Source organism: Trichechus manatus, unplaced genomic scaffold (assembly GCF_000243295.1).
Source record: "Trichechus manatus latirostris isolate Lorelei unplaced genomic scaffold, TriManLat1.0 scaffold00250, whole genome shotgun sequence".
NCBI lineage: Eukaryota > Metazoa > Chordata > Mammalia > Sirenia > Trichechidae > Trichechus > Trichechus manatus.
In genome coordinates, this window is record NW_004444186.1 from 2,064,863 (window position 1) to 2,085,493 (window position 20,631).

The 20,631-nt window shown below is 43.0% G+C and overlaps 1 protein-coding gene across 1 annotated transcript in view; it reads right to left on the bottom strand.

The window, feature by feature from the left end:
- RPRD2 (regulation of nuclear pre-mRNA domain containing 2) overlaps positions 1 to 20,631 on the bottom strand; it is a 107,437-nt gene that overhangs the window by 865 nt on the left and 85,941 nt on the right. Inside the window, 6 exon segments of the mRNA XM_023724614.1 lie at positions 1 to 5; positions 7 to 2,143; positions 5,322 to 5,522; positions 7,057 to 7,317; positions 8,558 to 8,840; positions 18,805 to 18,980. The exon segment at positions 1 to 5 is cut by the window's left edge and continues 865 nt beyond it. Of these exon segments, the coding sequence (XP_023580382.1) occupies positions 1 to 5; positions 7 to 2,143; positions 5,322 to 5,522; positions 7,057 to 7,317; positions 8,558 to 8,840; positions 18,805 to 18,980 (3,063 nt within the window).

Below are 20,631 nucleotides of genomic sequence, written 5' to 3' on the forward strand. Positions count from 1 at the left end.
GGGGCCGGCGGGGCGGCGTGCGCCAGGGCCGCCTCCTTGGCGAAGGGGTTGGAGAGGTCCAGGGAGGGCAGGTGAGGGGGCGCCTCCCGAGAGAAGAGACCCCCGTGGTCCTTGGGAGGGGCGGGAGGGGCGGAGGCCGGCCCCACCGGCTCCCTCTGGAAGGGCGTCCCGTGCTCCAGGGGGGCCGGGGGGAGATGGTGCTCAAAGGTCGAGTTGAAACTGCTGGGGCGAAAGCTGCCGACACTCTCCTGAAACGGGGGCGCCCGCTCCTTGTACGCCGCCGTTTTAAAGCCACCGAGGCCTCCGCCGCCCCCACCCCCGAGGGCGGCCAGCTCGGAGCCGGCCGGGGGGCCATTGTCAAAGGAGCCGCCGGGGGCGCTCAGCTCGAACCACCCCACCCTGGAAGCCTCGCGCCCGTGTCCTCTACTTCCCTTCCCGGGCACTCGGATCGACTCTACGGTCTGGATCGGCTCCCCTGACATCCGCCTAGTGGAAGCATTATGGTAACCCAAGGTTTCTATAGGGGCCCCCTTCTCCTCGGCGCTGTCGGGCAAGTCCAGGCAGGAGGAGACGCGCGTTTCTATGCGGTAGTGCTCTTCTTCCGGCTGCCCCTCGGGGGAGGCCAGGCTGGGCTGGGCCAGGTCACCCGCGCTGCCCTTGCTGGGGGCCTGGCCAAAATGCTTATCGTCCGAGGGCTTACGAGAGGCGTTTTTAAGCATATTCTTAAACTCAATGGTCGACGTGGCGGAAATGGTGGAGGCCAGGACTTTCTCCACGCCTGACGTGGGTGGGTGGCCCGTGGGAGCGGCCAGGGTATTCTGCGGAGAGAAAAGGGAACGCTGTGGGACTGGGTGAGGAGAGTCTGGGTACTGCTTCTGTGGCAAACTGAGATGCCCACTGGTGGACTGAGACAAGCTACTGTGGTTGGAGTCGGGGGCGAAAAAGGAACCATTCTTACTGGGCGATGGTGAGCGGTGAGCGCCAGGTTCATTCCCTCTTACGCTGAAGGCACCAAACAGCCCTGGGGAAGGCGAGAGGCGGTCAGGGTTCTCACTAGAGTCCAGGAGGGCCCGGACAGATGGGGGGAAGGCAGACTTCACCCCAAATTCTTGGGCCGGGTGGCTGTAATTGGAAAGAATCGACTGGTACTCGGTGGTGTCAGGAAGCTTGCTTGATTTTAGGATGGACTTGGCTGGTTTCTTCTCTAGGTTCATCATGGCAGAGGGTGGAGGCCCCGAATACTCAAAATCTCGGTAATCCTCATCTTCTTGGAAAGAAGTATCTGGATAGAACTTTTCCTGTGAAGAGTCCATCAGGGAAGGTGGTCTCTCCATCCCTTCAGAAGGCTGCTTATAGGGCGATTCACTGCCCAGGCCAAAGGGTCGATACGTAGGTACAGAATTGGAAAGCTCCCGGGGGTAGCTGTCATCTCTCCCAGGGGGTGGTGATCTTGTACTGCTGGGGGTTGAAGAACCAGGGCTAATGATCTTAGAAAGCAAGGACGCCGTATCTACGCTGCTGGATGTGGGCTTGTCCATCACCTCATCCTGGGTGGGTGTCCCACCCCGTTCATCCCGCACGGGCGTTCCATCAGTGTTGTCCATTGAGGTGCTAGGTGGGCCACGCTGGAAGTCTGAGGGATGGTTCTCTGCTGGGGCACTGGACCCTAAACTGCTCAGGATTGGGATGTTTAAGTTTAAGCCACTGAAGCCAGGATTACCTTTTAAGAAGTTGTGGATTTTCATTTCCAAGCTGGGGGAGGTGGACTCTGACTCCAGCTTTGGCTTGGAGATCTCGGAAGATTGGCACATGGCAACCTCAGCAGGTGGGACCACAGGGCTAGTACTGTTGTGGGGACCTGGGAACCCCAGAGAGTTGGACGGTAGCTTGAAAGTAGTGCTTGGGAGCCCTGGGCTTTGCCCAATGGAGGGCTTGCTGGCTGAAGTTGAAGAGACTTCAGAAGCTGACGAATTAGGAGAATAGCTGAAGCTTTTGGAAATAAACGTTTGGGGATTGGAGGGCAAACTTCTTCCCTTTACGCTGGAGACTGTGGTGTTGGCAGGGGATGCTGAAGTGCTCTGGGATGCAGCTTCACTGGCTGGAACTGGGTTCCCAGTAACGCTCTGAAGTAAGGATGACAGGCCTGTAGAAACAAAGATTAGAGGGGTTAAGAAGAACAACTCCCTACCATACCATCCAAACAATGGAGGCTAATTCGGATATTCTCATTCATTCTGGTGGGAACAAGATAAACATTAAAATCTGAGGCCAAAGGGAATCCAGACCAAACAAGCAAGGGCTAAATGTCATAGAAAACAGGGGATCCATTTATCAATATAAAGAGAGAAAGTCACTGAACTGTTCCCCAGTACAGTCGAGAAACCAGGCCAACTCGGCACAACCAAAGGCAATAGGAAGGGGGAGATTTTAGTGTCAGAATCACTCACAGTTTAAGCAAGGCAAAGCAGAAAAAGAAAGGAGGCAAAAATTAGTCTTAAAACAACACTTTAAGCCGATATTTCTCATGTCTGATCTGTAGAATTGTTTCCCCAAATGAAAACAGATATTCTGCTCTTCCCTCTTTTCTACCTCCAGAATTATCTCTAATAGGTTAATGTTATTCTCCAGAGAGTGTATGTAAATGTCAGAAATTTATTTGAACAGGCAGTATTGTTTTCAAGAAGCACTTCTTGCTAGACTGGTGTTATCTTTGGGAAACACTGCTTCTAACTACCATTTTTGGTTTTACAACACAGCTGTAATAAATACAGAAATGTGCACCACACAGGTTTACAGAGCCAGACCAACAGACGTGAGTCCTTTCACTGGAGACACACAGTCCCCACCTCACGGCTTGGAAAACTCAAGGATTACTGACATGCCCGGGCTGACACCGATGAGATCCAGCCCTACTCACTGACAGACAAAACCTTCTCAGAGGCACTGAGAAGAAGTCTGGGGTGAAGGCTGAAGTCCACCAAAGTAAACTGGTCTTGCAGAAAATGTTCCAGAAAAATATCTGACAAAGAGATGGCAGAAGGTCTTACATAAATTTTATTTTAGAATACTTACCCAATTTCTGGTCATAAATAACATTTTTACGCATATTTCACCCACATTTACAGCTTTTAGTCACTAAATGCACTGAAACTATTCCTTAGTAATGATATGTAAAAGAAAATAACACTTCCTGATACTTCAATTCATTTTTGTTTCTTCAAAATTTCACTTTTAATTCATAAATTGGCTAAGCGATTTAAGGTCTGAGGAATTTCAAGGCCACTCCATCCTTGTAACATTTTTAATTGTTACCTACATCTAAATACTGTTGGGTGGTTTTTATGAGGACATTATCCACCTAAAAAAATCCGTGTTTCATTTCCAAAAAGCCCCCTGGCTGTATCACTCTTCCCATCCCAGCCCCACTAGTTTCGATTCTCAGCAGTCACTGTTCTCACCAAAACCAGAGGTCCTCAAGCACAAGAATGTGATACACAGTATCACCGCTTGATTTTTAAAAGATATTTCAGCATACCTTTCAGATACTGTGGAGTAAGCTCGTCAGAAGACTACCTTATTAACTACTCAGATTTTGGGCAACTGATAACATTGCCTCTCATCACTAAATATTATTTTTCTTCAATCTTAACAAGCTATAGTCTATGTTCCCTTGCCCACCGAAGTCTTCCTTTTGTGTTGAAAATCTGCCGATAGGGGCTGTGGATGAACAAGATCAGAGCAGAGTTCTAAGAGATTTCCTGTATGACCCTTGAGAAAATGCATCTTATTTACCTTGCTGGGCACAGTTCGTTTAAAAGTCAAGGAGAACACTACTTTCCATCAAGAAATGACCAGTGACAAACGACCCACTACCCCTGCTACTCCACAGAGACTGTTTGCTGAGGTCTCCCCATCTCGTTCCGTCAGCACACACCTGCCTCCGTCCAGAATTTTGCCCCATGAGGCAGAGCACACGACGCTGCTGTGGCCACCTGCTGAAAAGCTGCTTCTTTAAGATGCAGGTAGCACATGGGTATGAGAAGCTAAAACACAAGTGAGCCCCAGATTGTCACCCTAACTGCAGGGTGGTGACAGAAGAGGGACAAGGGAGAGACCACCAATCTCTCAAACTAATTACTCCTGAAATGAGCAGTATAAGGTATGCTGTGGTATTATTACCAGAATTCTTTACTGTTGGCTGTGGATGACAATTTAACAGTATTTAACTCTAGGTAACAACAGTCATCTAGATCTTAAGATAAAATTCACTGTAATAGTGCTTGGCTGGTCTACATACAGAATAGTTTAGGGAACGTAAAAATAACAGACACCTGTACCTGGCCCCTGTTCTTACAGACCGTGGTTTCCCAACCTCAGCACTACTGACGTTTTGGGCTGGATAATTCTCTGTTGTCAGGGGCTGCCCTGTGCGTTGGCCGATGTTCAGCAGCACCCCTGGCCTCTGCCTACTAGATGTAGCACCATCCTACCCTCCTCCCAGTTGTGACAACCGAAAATGTCTCCAGACATTGCCAAGTGTCCCCTGGAGGCAAAACCACCCCGGAGTCTGTCATTATACTGAAGATACTGTTCTGGGTACCTGTAGTTTATTACACAGTTATATTGACGTGTTTAAAAAGGGCTGTGCTGTTATCTGGAAGGTAGGAAAAGAGAGAGCAGATAAGCTTTCTGAAACATTTAGAAGGAGACAGTTTCAGTCATGAAGCAGATAATCAGCAAAGCTGAAAAGAGAGGTTCCACCAAGGCAGAGGTTCTATGTGGGCAAAACCAACAAGGATGTGCTGTATATAGCATTAGGGCACAAAAAAAGATACATTCATGTCTCAAAAGATTTGTGATAGTAGAGACTGGCCCTTCTTCCTGTCTTTAGCTTCAGTTAACATTCAAACAGGTAAACCTCAACACAGACTAACCTGTACTAAGAGCTGGGGTGAATGCAGCCCTCAGGGGTGTCACGGTCCAGGTGAGAGAATACTGGGCTCCGGGCCAGAAATCTGGCTTTGAGTGTTGGCTCATCACCGAATAGCTAGATGTGTGACTGTAAGCGGTCACATCACCTCAGTGAGCCCTAATGTGCTCACCTCAAAAGGAGGGGCTCAGACTAGGTGACATTAAAGTCTCTTTCAGCTGTGACGTTTTGTAACCCTATGAATGCCAGCTTAGAGACGATAAACAGGAAGACAATAAGGGGTTAACTGCATTACACGCTTCATGGCTTTGGACTCCTCAGAAATGGAATCCAGGCTTCAGCCCGAGACAAACATTCACCACTCGAGTCCCTCCGGCACATGTGCGTTTACCTTGCAGTGCAGGGGCTGACTGTGTCTGGGTTTTGGAAAGAGCAGACAGAATGCTCTCTGGGGTGATCTCCACCTTGGAGAGGATATTTGCCAGAGGGTTGTGAGATGCGGTTGTGGCAGGAGCAGATGTTTTCAGGCCACTGGGGAGACTGCTGGGACTCGTAGGAGCTCCTGGAGACGGTCTTGATGCAGGACTGACCCCTGGTGGCACAAAGAGGAACTAAGGCAATGCAATCCAGAATGACTAATTCATGAGACTTCCCACTCACTCAAACCAGTCTGACAAGCTCAAAAGGAACTTTTCCGGGACTGACCCACAGGTCATGGCTTCGACAAAGGAAAACATCTGAAGATAAGATTAAAATTTGCTCCCTTCTACTTGGAACAACCTTAGCATTAACAAGTATTATTACGTTATTTTCATATATGTTCATTAGTTTGGGGAGTCCCAATAGAGACCAGAAATCCAATTTCTTTTTTCTCTCCCACATGGCAGCTACACTCAAGAGTTCTGGAGGAGCTCAATCAACACTGCTGGCTGATTATAATGATCAGAGCCACTGTCACTGTGTAACTCAGCCACCACACAATTCCATGTGACTGGCCAGTTACTGGCCTTTGAAATGAGATTATATAAACAATCTCTGTTATAGTTTTACATTTTAAAACACCGGGTTGATTTCTAACATAGGAAAAAAGGTACATAAAGATAAGAGAAAAACAAACATTTGAATTTTTAAAAATATGAACAGGTATTTCAAAAAGAAAAATAAATGAAAAAATTTTAAACCACATCTTTAATCAAAGAAATGCAAATTAAAACAAATGACTTTTGAAAGTTTAATTTGACAAAGATTAAAACTGTTCGAGAGAGCGAGGGACAACGGCAAGCTGCACGTATTTGGTGCATAAAACAGTGCATTGTGGGAGCTCAATCTAGTACTCTCAGACGTAAAGATGAAAACCCTACATAAATATGTATTCATGATGAAAGCATGTTTACCATTTTCTTTAAAAGAATCTGGAGTAGGCAGGGGCACAGATGAAGTAAGATCAGTCATATTTCTACTGCTGAAGCTGGTGTTGGGCATATGAGTGTTCTCTACTTTTGTGTATCTCCCATAAAATATTTCTCCATTAAAATTTTCTATAAAAATAAAAGCCACAGATACTTATCCATCCTTTCAGGAAGGGCTGTGAATAAACTTTCAGCTTCAAGGTTGTTCATTACCATATTCTTTATCACAGTGAAACACTGGAAATATACTGAATGTCTAATAATAAAGGATGAGATAAACAAAATATGGAATACTACATAGCTGTTAAAAATGATACAGATGAAGTATTTGATAACTTAGAAAAAGGGTAATAAATGTAGCTGAATTTTAAGTAGCTGGTTTCAAAACAGTATATGCAAAATGTTTCAATTTTTGAAAGAAAAATTATTACGAATATTTACTCCTCTACAACATTCCTACGCCTGCAAAGCTAACCCGAAGTGCTTTTCTTTGGAGTAGCAGAATTATGGATGTTTATTTTAAGCTTTTTTGCTTACCTGTATTTTCTAATTTGTATAAAATAACCCATGATTTCATTTTATATGTTTTAACATATTTTTCAATTAAAAAAAATACGTTTAATTTTTTAAAAAAATCAACCATAAAACCCAGATTGATGGTTCCATTCAAAAGGTGGAAACCGCTTTGTACCCTCTTCACTGGGCTCACGTACGTACCTGTGGTTTTCATGACCGACGTCAGGCTGCTGAGGATGGAGCTGATCTTGGCCAAATCCACGTTCGCCAGGTTTGGCAAAGCCAGCGCTGGGGAAGAGGACAGAAGAGACGTGCTCACAGGCTTCGGCAGAGGCGGGGTCACCGCCACGGTCACAGGCGCTGCGGTACTTGAAGGGCCCTTGGAGACACTCTCTGTTGGCTTCGTAGGTGCAGCAGTGGACACGGCCGGCTTCTCCACAGGTTTTTCCTTCCTGTCCTCCACTGTTTCAACAAAGAAAAAAGACAATATTGCATCTTACTACTGTCCTGGCTTTGCTTCCAATATGAAACATGTCCTAATATCTCCTAATTTAGGGATAAAAAGTACCACACTCTAGAGTAAATGGTAACTTCAGGAATTTTTTAAAAATCGTATTTTTCATAATTTACGATCCTTCCCACCTTCACTATGTGCTTAAAAGAAATCTTTCCCAAATTCACCTTTTGTATTACTTTTTAATGATCCCTTTGCATTTCCCTACTATTTGTGTATTACATGTGTACACTTCTGGAAGCACGTTACTGCTTGGTACACATCTGTGTTGTCCTGGGTAATGATACTTAGGTCATAAATTGTTCTGTCTTTTCCTTCACATTAACCCGAGAGCTTTCTAAGAGACAGAAACCTGCACACACTGTATCACAGCTCCCTTTGGCTCCCCAAACTGCCCTGCTGGGAGTGCAGTATACACGGAGCATCCGTCTGAAACTGCAGTGTTTCAACTCTCGGTGCCTTTGCAATATATACTCCCTTTAATACGTTAAAGGCTATACGGATAGTGCCTTAAATTCAACAGAATCAAACTGCCTAGTAAGAATAATGATAAAAGCTGGAGTTGTCCCAGAAACAATTCACCACGCAGGCTAGCTTACAAAGTGTGGTTAACAAACTGTGGCTCTAACGGTCACGTGAAGAGCGAATAAGCAGCTCCCTTCTAAGTGCCCTTCCCTCTAGAGCAGCTGTGTCCAACAGAAACAGAACTCAAGACATTTAGGGAAGGGGCATGTTTTTAGTTGTCATATAAACAAAAAGAAACTGGTGAAACTGATGTGAAGAATTTATTTCAATATATCCCAAATATTTTAATTTCAACACGTAATCAACATGAAAATTATTAATGAGCTATTTTACATTCCTTTTTTGGGGTACTAAGTCTTTGGAATCCAGCGTGTATTTTATACTTACAGCACATCTCAAGTTGGGTAAGCCACTTCCAAATGCTCAACTGTCCACATGTGGCTAGCAGCCACTATGTTGGATGGCACGGATCTTGAGCAATGATTCTCAACCCCTGTGGCATACCAAATCATGACCTACTGCTCTAGAGACAACAATGCTACCTTGGTGTTCCAACCCTTATAACGGTTGAACTATTTTTTAATGCCTGCCTGTGGCTGACCCATTAGCAGGAAAGAAAACCAGATAAGGAATAAGTTGTGTACTAATCCTATGAGGGCATACCAATGATTTTGGAGCCATCATCTTCCACATCGGAGAGTTCCATGTCTTCCACATCACGGTTATCTGTGGCGGGCTCAGGGGTGGCGGATTTTTCGCTCTCCACAGTTGGTGACGGAGAGTCCTCACCGCCCATCCCCTGAAAAGGGGACTCAGAACCAGTTGGGGAGGGAGCGTCCACGCTTGGGGAAGGCACTGGTGATTCTTCGGGATCAGGAAGGGTTGACTTCAATTGATCCAGCTTCTTCTTTAAATTATTCACTCGATTAGCAAAGGTTTTATACGCCTAAAAAAGAAAAAGAAGAGTTTACTCCTCTCGGGAGAGAAATAAGAAGCTTCCATTTTGACTCAGATCAGATTCGACTCCTCATTATTATTAACTACGTCACTGGTAGAAAACAAGGAAACACCACTTCTGTCACGCGGAGTAGTTTCCAATCTCTACTGTTTGTATCCCCCAAGTGAATGTTACTGACCACGCACTCAGCCTGAGTGAGAAATTCAGAGGTTATCTAAACACTGTACGTTTCCCTCCAAGTGTAAATCTAACACAACCTCTATAGCAGCAGTCCTCAAAATGTGGTCTAGAGTTGGGGTTAACAAAGATTCATTAATTAAGCACTTACTATGTTCTAGGCCCTCTTGTAAGGAGCCCTGGTGGCGCAGCGGTTAAGTGCTCAGCTGCTAGCCGAAAGGTCCGCGGTTTGAACCCACCAGCTGCTCCGTGGGAGAAAGATGTGGCAGTCTGCTTCCATAAAGATTATAGCCTTGCAAACCCTATGGGGCACTTCTACTCTGTCCTACAGGATTGCCAGAAGTTGGAATCAACTCAGTGGTAACTGGTTTGGTTTTAAGTGAATATTAATAGCCATGTACTCGCCTGAATTAGAAATTTAGAGATTATCTGTGATTTAGCCTCTCTCATTCTCTTGTCTCCATCCAACCAACAAATATTTACCAAAGGCCTAGATGTGTAAGGCTGGGGACAAGGTCTGGGGACACAGCAGTAAGAAGACAAACATACGATCTACAAATACACGACAATTCGAAACAGTAGTACGTGCTACAAAAGAAAAAAACCAGAGATTTACCACAGAGAGCGATGTGAGGAGACAACACAGGACAGCCTGGGAGGTCAAGTCCCACTGATTTTCCTTTTTTTAAATGAACTTTTTATTTTAGAACAGTTTTAGATTTACAGAATTATTATGAAGATAGTACAGAGAGTTCCAATATATCTCACAATTTCCCCTATTAACACCTTACATTAGTCTAGTACATATGTTACAATTAAATAACCAATATTTATATATATATATATATATATATATTTATATATATATAACTGAGCACAGTCCACACTCTATGTGGATTTCCTCAGTTCTCACCTAACGTCCGTTCTCTACCCCAGGATCCCCTTCGGGATACACCACCACACTTAGCAGGTCCTGTTTCCGGAGGCCCCTCTTACTTATGGCAGCCTCTCAGACTTCCCTTGTTTTGGTGACCTCAACAGTTCTGAATAATAACGGTCAGATATTTTGTAGAATGTCCTTCAGCTGAGATTTGTCTCATGTTTTCCTTATCAGGAGATTGGAATAATGTGTTTTTGGAAGGAAGACCACAAAGGGCACTCACATGGTGTCAAGGGTACATACTATCTATCACTGTGACTTAATCATTGCTGATGTTAACCTTGAACATCTGGCTTAAATCCCACTGATTCTTATCTCCTGATTATCTTAACTGCCAATGCCCTAAAGAGGGTGTGTGTGTGTGTGTGTCTGTGTGTGTGTGTCTGTGTGTGTGTGTGTCTGTGTGTGTGTCTGTGTGTCTGTGTGTGTGTGTGTGTGTGTGTCTGTGTGTGTGTGTGTAATCATTTTGGTTGGTTGTTCAAGAAGTATTATTTAAAAAATGGAATGCAACAGAAAACAGAAGAACAGAAGCTAGCTTTTGCTTCTGGATATGACTGAGTAGCTTGTAGTACCCCCGTGTGTCTGTCAGTTCGTTGTGATGTGGTGGCTTGCCTGTTGCTGGGATGCTGGAAGCTATGTCACCAGTATTTCAAATATCGGCAGGGTCACCCATGGCGGACAGGTTTCAGTAAAGCTTCCAGACTAAGACAGACTAGGAAGAAGGACCTGGCGGACTACTTCTGAAAACACTGGCCAGTGAAAACCTTGTGAACAGCAGCAAAACACTGTCTAATACAGTGCAGGAAAACGAGCCCCTCAGGTTGGAAGGGACTCGAAATAGGGCTGGGGAAGAGCTGCCTCCTCAAAGTAGACTAGACTTCAATGACGTGGATGGAGGAGAACTTCCAGGACCTTCATTTGCTGATGGGGCACAACTCAGAATTAGAAGAAACAGCTGCAAGCATCCATTAATAATCAGAGCATGGACTGTACAAAGTATGAATCTAGGAAAACTGGAAGTCATCAAAAATGAAATGGAACACATAAAGATCAATACCCTAGGCACAGGGAGCTAAAATGGACTGAATTTTTGAATTGGACAATCATATGGTCTACTATGCCTGGAATGACAAATTGAAAAAGAATGGCATCACATTCATCTTCAAAAAAGAACATTTCGAGATCTATCCTGAGGTACAATGCTGTGATCGGATAATATCCGATCACCTACAAGGAAAAACCAATTAATACTACCATTATTCAAATTTAAGCACCAATCACTAAGACCAAAAATGATGAAATTGAAGATTTTTACCAACTTCTGCAGTCTGAAATTGATTCAACATGCAACCAAGATGTATTGATAACTAATGATGACTGGAATGCCAAAGTTGGAAACAAGGATTGGTAGTTGGAAAATATGGCCTTGGTGACAGAAACAACGCTGGAGATCCCATGACAGAATTCTGCAAGACCAACGACTTCTTCACTGCAAATACTTCTCACCAACATAAATGGCAACTACACATGTGGACCTCGCTGGATGGAATACAGAGGAATCAAATTGACTACATCTGTGGAAAGAGATGATGGAGAAGTTCAATATCATCAGTCAGAACAAGGCCAGGGGCTGACGGTGGAACAGACCCTCAATTGCTCATATGTAAGTTCAAGTTGAAGCTGAAGAAAAGGAAAACAAGTCCTTGAGTATATCCTGCCTGAATTTAGAGACCATCTCAAGAACAGATTTCACACACGGAACACTAATGACCAAAGGCCAGACGAGCTGTGGGATGACATCAAGGACAACATACGTGAAGAGAGCAAAAGGTCATTAAAGAGAAAGGAAAAAAACAAAGCCCAGAACGGATGTCAGAAGAGACTCTGAAACCTGCTCTTGAACGTCAAGTAGCTAAAGCGAACAAAAGAAATGACGAAGTAAAAGAGCTGAACAGAAGATTCCAAAGGGCAGCTCGAGAAGACAAAGTATTATAATGAAATGTGCAAAGTCTGGGAGTTAGAAAACCAAAAGGGAAGAACATGCTCAGCATTTCACAAGCTGAAAGAATTGAAGAAAAAATTCAAAACCTGAGTTGCAATACTGAAAGATTCTATCAGCAAAATATTGAACGATGCAGGACGCATCAAAATAAGATGGAAGGAATACAGAGTCACTGTACCAAAAAGAATTGGTTGACATTCAGTCATTTGAGAAGGCAGCATATGATCAGGAACTGATGGTACTGAAGGAAGAAGTCCAAGCTACACTGAAGGCATTGGCAAAAAACAAGGCTCCAGGAACTGACGGAAGACCAACTGAGATGTTTCAACAACGGATGCAGTGCGGAGAGCTCACACATCTATGTCAAGAAATCTGGAAGACAGCTACCTGGCCAACAAACAAGAGATCCATATTTACGCCTATTGCAAAGAAAGGTGATCCAACAGAATGTGGAAATTATCGAACAATATCATTGATGTCATATGCAAGTAAAATTTTGCTGAAGGTAATTCAAAAGCGGTTGCGGCAGAACATCGACAGAGAACTGCCAGAAATTCAAACTGGATTCAGAAGAAGATGTGGAATGAGGGATATCATTGCTGATGTTAGATGGATCTTGGCTGAAAGCAGAGAATACCAGAAAGATACTTACCTGTGTTTTATTGACTATGCAAAGGCACTCAACTGTGTGGGTCATAACAAATTATGGATAACACTGTGAAGAATGGGAATTCCAGAACACTTAATTGTGCTCATGTGGAACCTGTACACAGACCAAGAGGCAGTCGTTTGAACAGAACAAGGGGATATCACGTGGTTTAAAATCAGGAAAGGTGTGCCTCAGGGTTGTACCCTTTCACGCTATGTATTCCATCTGTATGCTGAGCAAATGATCTGAGAAGCTGGACTATATGAAGAAGAATGGGGCATCAGGATTGGAGGAAGACTCACTAACAACCTGCGATATGCAAACGACACAACCTTGCTTGCTGAAAGTGAAGAGGACTTGAAGCACTTACTGATGAAGATCAAAAACTACAGCCTTCAATTTAGCATGGATTACACCTCAACATAAAGAAAACAAAAATCCTCATAACTGGACCAATAAGCAACCTCATGATAAACGGAGAAAATACTGACATTGTCATGGATTTCATTTTACTTAGATCCATAATCAACATCCATGGATGCAGCAGTCCAGAAATCAAATGACGTATTTCACTGGGAAAATCTACTGCAAAAAAACTTAAAAAGTATTAAAAACCAAAGATGTCACTTTGAGGACTAAGGTGAGCCTGATCCAAGCCATGATATTTTCAGTCACCTCATATGCATGTGAAAGCTGGACAATGAATAAGGAAGACCAAAGAAGAACTGGTGCCTTTCAGCTGTGGTGCTGGTGAAGAATATTGACTACACCATGGTCTGCCAGAAGAACAAACAAATCTGTCTTGGAAGAAGTATAACCAGAATGCCCCTTAGAAGCAAGGATGGTGAGACTTCGTCTTACGTACTTTGGACACGTTATCAGGAGGGACCAGTCCCTTGACAAGGACATCATACTTGGTAAAGTAGAAGGTCAGTGAAAAAGAGGAAGACCCTCAGTGAGATGGACTGACACAGTGGCTGCAACAATGGGCTTAAACATAGCAACGGTTGTGAGGATGGCGCAGGACTGGTCAGTACTTCTTTCTGTTGTACAGGGGGTTGCTCTGAGTCGGAACGGAATCAACAGCACCTAACAACAACAAAGCTTGTAGTAGACCCAATGCTTCCACCAAGAATAACTAGAAAAATCAGAGATATACACATACACATTTATACACACACAGACACACACACACCTGTCTGGATGCATCAGAGAGCTGAGGCAACCAGACCTAAGCGGCAAAATCCTACAGCAGGGAAACCACGCAGAGTGTTACGTCGACACTTTGCAGCCCCCGTTCTCTCAAGGTTTCTGCTGACTTTCGGGAACTGGGCAAGGAGATAAGAATACAGGCAAAACGACAAGGCAGAGGGCCGCTACTAAAAGCACAGAAAAAAATGAGAGTTTTAACAGTTTTGCTGGACTGAACAGGCAACAATGAGAGACTTGAAAGGTCAGGATCCTGGTGAAAAAGGACAAAGAACTGACTCAACAACCGGCTACTTTTTCTCTAAGATACTTGCTGAATTCTGAGGCTGCTTAATGCAGTCTCACGGTATAAAGAGACAGTGATTAGAGATCCGATAATTCCACGGAGAAGGTTCCTAGTGATCACCCCAGGCTGTCAGTGGGAGAATCTACATCCTAGAAGCTGCAGTAACCAGAGGGAGAAAAAAGCTTGCCCAAACTGCAGCTCCTCAAGTTAGTTCAGGTCTGGATTTGGTTAGTATGATCGGCCCTCACTCCATCTACCTAGCAGAGGACAGGGGAACCCTCTCTGGAGGAAGAGAAATCATCCAGAGACTCTACATTCTTCCACATACAATGTCCAGCATTTGATAAAAAATTAGCAGGGAACAACTCAGAAATAGAGGGTGAGAATGGTTGCACAATTCAAAGAACGTAACCAACATCACTAAATTATCCATATAGACACTGCTGAATTGGTGTCTGTTTGGCTGTGTATATTCTCAACAACAACAAAAAAATTAGCAGGCATGCAAAAAGAATCCAATTACTAACAGTTGATACGGGAGACTTATGGCCTATAGCAAGATACTGGGGTGAGGAAAACGTCTGCACTGGAAGGAGGCGTGTATAGATGTTACAGCCTCAGTGGGATAAGGAAGGCCAGAGATGGTGTAAGGGTGCTGGGAGACTGGTTACATACAAGGGGACGGACCAAGTAATTAAATACACTGAAGACAAGCAGAGCAAGGCTGTACATTATTAGAAAAAGCAATTACCAATGTGGAAAGGGAGAAAAGTAGAACAAACTTGTGTTGGATTGGAATTAGAGATACCAGTGTGAACTTATGGTTTTCAATACAGACAGATATAAAAAATATATAGATGTAAATGTGTGTGTATATAGGTTAAGTATCTACACACATATATATATTCTCCAACTCTGTACACCAATAGGGTCTGGCTGCAGTGACGTCCCAATAGCAATGAGTACACTTATTACTTAGATTTTTAGTTTCTAAATACTGTTTTCCACTAAAAGGAACCAGGGCTCCCTGGTGAAATGACTGATTCCAGGGCTGGGGCGGGAAACGTATATGATGAGCCTGGATGGAACACCCTGTTTCAAAAGTAAAGAAGTGCCCAAAACAAAGATGAAGACATGTCAAAAGAACAAAGAAACTAGCTTCAAAGGAGCTCCCACTGGCCAAATCTGGGACAATCTGAGCATCAAAATAAATATCGGCAGTAATCAATCAAAACACTGAATAAATAGGACTCTATATAAGTCCAACTTATTTTCAAATGCTTCAGGAATAAAAAGGTCTTCGTGCTGTACTTAAAGTATTTCTTTAAGTCTGACATTGTTTCAAAAAAAATTTGTAAAAAGAGAGGAAAAGATTAAGAAAATAGATGGACAGATTTAACAGAACACTGAATTCTTTCTAAAGAATCAAATGGCGATTCTAGAACAGAAAATAAACCAACTAAAATTAATAGATGGGTTTACCAACAGGTAAGAGTCAGCAAAAGAGAGAATCAATGAACTAAAAGACTGGTTAATAGAATGTATCTAGAAGGAAGCAGAAAGAAAAGGGATCGTGAATACAGAAAGCAACATAAAAAAAATTCTGAAACAGAGTGATGAGATCTAATATACATTAAGTAGAGTTTTAGGAGGAGACAATGAAATAGGAACAATATTTGAAGAGATAACTGCTGAAAAATTTCCAAAATTTATGGAAAATATCAAGCCACTGATTCCAAAAAGTTTTGCAAATCCCAGGCCAGATGAGTACAAAGAAAACTGCAACATGGAATGAACATCATTGTATAACTATTGAAAATGAAAGACAAAGAGAAGATATTAATAGCTGCCAAAGAAAAAAGATACTGTATTCAAAGAGGCAACAATAAGACTGATGGCTTACTTCTCACAGAAACGCACACCACAACAGAATAACTATTTAAAGTACTGGAAGAAAATAACTGCCAATCTAGAATCTATATCCAGTGGAAAAAAGACATTTAAAAAATAAACAAATTTTTTAAGAGTCTGCCACCATCAGATCTATATTAAAAAACATTCTAAAGGATACTATTCAGCAGAAGGAAAATCACCCCAGATGGAAGGGCAAAGATGGAGACGTTGACGCACCGTGAGAGAAGGTGATAAATGTAAACAGACTACTACCGAAGACAGCTGCAGGGTGCGCGCGCACACACGCACACACACGCGCGTGCACGCACACACGTGACAATACACAGCCATCAAATAAAACACATGAGCTGGGACAGTGAACGCAGCTCCCTGGGTGACACCTTCACGGGGCCCAACAGCAGCAGCAGGCAGGCGGCTACAAAGCCAGGTGGAGACTACAGCGTGACCCGGACCCGGGCGGGTGGAGTTTACGGTTACGTGCTGCCAAGTCAGAGGGGCTCAGTACATACCGGGATACATCACTGTAAAAACTTCAGGACAACAAGGAGAAAGCCCCTTCCTAAAGGCTTCCAGACAGAAAAACACAGTCAGCTAAGAAGGATCCTACAAAGACTTCATATCAACAATGCTGAAGACAGTGCGGTGATGCCTTCTAAGCTGTGAGGGAGGATAATTTTCAACCAGCCAAACGATCAAAGCAAATGTGAAAAGAGAATAAAGACATTTTTAGGCACACAAGGACTCAGAAGGAGCCCTGGTGGCGCAGTGGTTAAGCACTTGGCTGCTAACCAAAAGGTCAGTGGTTCAAACCCACTAGTCACTCCTTGGGAGAAAGATGTGGCAGTCTGCTTCCATAAAGATTAGTCTTGGATACCCTACGGGGCAGTTCTACTCTCTCCTACGGGGTCACTATGTGTTGAAATCAACTCGATGGTAATGGGTTTTTTTTTAAAGACTTGAGAAATTTCTCTCTCACAAACTCTTTTTGGGAAATTACTTGAGGATGTGTGCTCCAGCAAAACAGGGGAGACATAAGAAAAGACATGGAAACTAAGAAAACAGAGAACCCAACTCAGAATAGCAGTAAAGCGTAATCCCTGGATGACAAACCTAGAGAGCAACCCACCAGTGGAGCAGGAGGCCCGCAGTTCAAATAGGGAGGTGATATGGATGAAACTGTCTGCCCCCAAAATATGTGTTGGAATCCAAACCCTATACCCGTGGATATAATCCTGTTTGGTACTAGGGTTTTCTTTGTTAATTAGATGGGTTAGGATGGGTTCTAAATCTACTCACTTCTGAGTTATAAAAAGAGCAGATCAGACACAGATACGCACACACCGGGGAAGCCAGACGCCGTATGAGGATCTGTAAGGAACCCAGGAAAACCCAGGGCTACCGACAAGGAAGGACTAATGGGGCCAACACCCTGATTTGGACTTTTAGCCAGATCTGTGAGAAAAGAAATCTCTGTTCTTTAAAGCTACCCACTTGTGGTAAATTTTTTTTACAGCGGCACTAAGTAAGTAAGACAAGAGGTCTCTGGGAAAAATGGGGATTCAGAGTGTCTGAAGTGATATGCAGAGAGTTTGGAAATAAAAAATTGAGGCTATGAGAAGACAAACAATCCAAGAAAAAAAGGACAATTAGAAATACTAGGAAAAAAACAAAAACCAGCGTTATAACCAGAGTCACGACAAGATCTTGTGGTGAGCAACATTTACACAGGTGTCTGTAAATATGAAGCACAAACTTGACTGTCAATGTTTAGAGCAAGGATGTAAAATGACTTAATTATGGTACAGAATAGAATGTCATTATTATCAACTCTGACAATGTAAAAGTATAGCTGACTGAAGCTGGGAAATTTAAGGGGTAAAGGAAAAGTAATGGAAAAGGACAGGGAGGTTAATATCCTTATTTTACAAAGTGAGGAGTGTAGAGTTAATGGTCGAAAAACAGTACAAACAGTACTTCAATACACAAAGGTAATCAACAGAAGACTTTAAACAGTTACAGAACAATATTGGGAGAAGGGAGAGGGCAGGTAAGTATAAATCCTCATTTGCCATACCAGGAAGTTAACAGATATTTCTAAAATAGGATAAATCAAGAAAGGACAATAATGGGCATATTATTTAGAAATATGGAGGCAAATGCAGGGGACAAAAAGATAAATGAGTTAAAAAGGATTGCTTGTAGGAAGTGGGACGAGAAAGGGAAAGCTGACTTTCCACTATTAGTCCTACAGTACCATGTGGTTTTATGACCATATATAGAAATAATTTTAAAAAAAGATTTAAGTAATTATAAAACGGTTTCTCTCAGAGGCCATTAGATAACCGACAATTATCACTCCCTCCTCCTGGGGTGGGTGGGGTGGGTGGGGGAGGTGAGAAGAAGGTCATCACTTCCATCGATTTACCACGGAATTTACTAACAGTGACATCTAGTTTTCTGGTTAAAAACAGTACATATACTTCTGCCCGATTTTATATCCTGTAACAGTAACCTGGCAAACTCTTTGACAAGCGTTAAGACATCAGGCTTCAGTAAAGCAAAATGCTTCGGGTATGCATGGGCTGAGTGTCAGAAAGATTCAAGTCCTAACTGAGACTCCACCGCTGGCTCCCTACATTACGGTGAACAAGGTTACTAAACCTTCTTCAGAACTAACTTGTTCGTCTGTGAAATGGAGATGCTTACCTTCAGGGTTAGATAACATGTAAACGTATAGCAGGCACTCCATGTACGATGACTTTAATCATTACTTACGTTGGCCACCACTTTGACTTCTTTGTACTGTGCTTCATAGAAAATTCCAGCATTTTCCAGGGCTTCAGTTAGCGAGGGCCCATTTTTCACCTGCTTATCCAATCCATTCACAAATTCCTCCAATTTGGAGCTCGCCTCTTCAAATTCTTTGGAGAACTTCTTGCCACCTGTTTTATCTAAAAGAACAGAGAAAGTTTTCATGACAAGATAAACAAATGAAAAAGTAAAAACATTAATCTTTTGAAGACAACCTCTCTATCTCAGTGTGCAACATTTTTAGTCTCGTGGTTTTACAGCTGGTACCTTCAAGGCGCTTCCTGAAATCACAAAACAGATGATTAAAACGACGCATGGGAACCTGCTGGAGTGAAGCGAGAGAGCATCATGAAGGCACTTATAATTAAGGCGAAGAAAAGAAAGTTCAACTAAGAAAGTCTGTGACTGCTTCCTTTCTTCACAGATTTGATGCCACTTAGGAATAAACGAGGCTCAGTGTGTTTATTACTCCTGCCCTGTCTAGTCACCTAGTGCTAATTGTAACAGAAATACCGTGAGTGAGTGGCTTTAACAAAGAGAAAGTTATCCTCTCACACTCCAGTAGGCTACAAGTCCAAATTCAGGGCGTCAGCTCCCGGGAAGGCTTTCTCTCTCTGTCGGCCTTCTCATCAATCTTTACTTGGTCGGGAAGCATGCATCTCAGTGCAGGAACCTCAGGTCCAAAGGACACGCTCTGATCCTGGCACTGCTTTCTTGGTGGTATGAGGTTTCCAACTCTCTGCTTGCTTCCCTTTCCTTTTATCTCTTGAGAGATAAAAGGTGGTGCAGGCCACACTCCAGGAAAATTCCCTTTACACTGGATCAGGGATGTGAGCTGGGTAAGGGTGTTATAATCCGACCCTAATCTTCTTCAACATAAAATTACAATCACAAAATGGAGGACAACTACACAATAATGGGAATCATGGCCCAGCCAAACTGATACACACATTTTTGGGGACGTGATTCAATCCATGACACGCGCTGTGGAAGGTAATGACACAGCTCTTACACGAGAAAACTAAGATCCAGAAAAGTAAGGTGACCTCTGTGTGTATCACACTAAACACTCTTTCAGATCTGAAGATCCTGATAATCCGATACCAGAAGACTATGATTATTTTTTCAACAACCTTAACATATGTAAACCGTTACTGACTCTCCTAAGTGTAAAACCCGCTGCTGTCAAGTCGATTCCGACTCAGTGACTTCTCTGGAATGTGGCTTTAGATACGGGTACAACACTTGCCTTTGTCTCTTATCAGCTGTGTAACTTGGGCAGATTGCTGAACCCCTTAGGAAGCCTCAGACTCCTCATCTATAAAACTGAAGTTTTCATGGTAACCACAAAGAAAGTTAACAAACACACTCATTAAAAAAAAGAGGAAAAACATAAAGTCTCAGCCAAAATAAAACCTACAAAAACAAAAGAAATGAAAAAAAAAATCCACAAACCAAAGTAACTCAGCATAAGAGAGTAAGAAGAACAAAGAAAACTTCAGCACCACAAAAAACAGCACTACAAAATGACAACAACAAACTCACATCTATCAATAATTACACTGAATGTAAACGGACTCAGAGCACCCCTAAAGAGATGGAGAGTGACAGAATGGATAAGAAAACACGATCCATCAGTATGCTGTCTACAAGAGACACACCTTAGAAACAAAGATGTGAATTTATTAAAAATCAAAGGATGGAAAAAAAATATCAAGCTAACAACTACCAAAAAAGAGCAGGAGTGGCAATTCTAATCTCAGATAAAATAGACTTCAAAACAAAATCCAC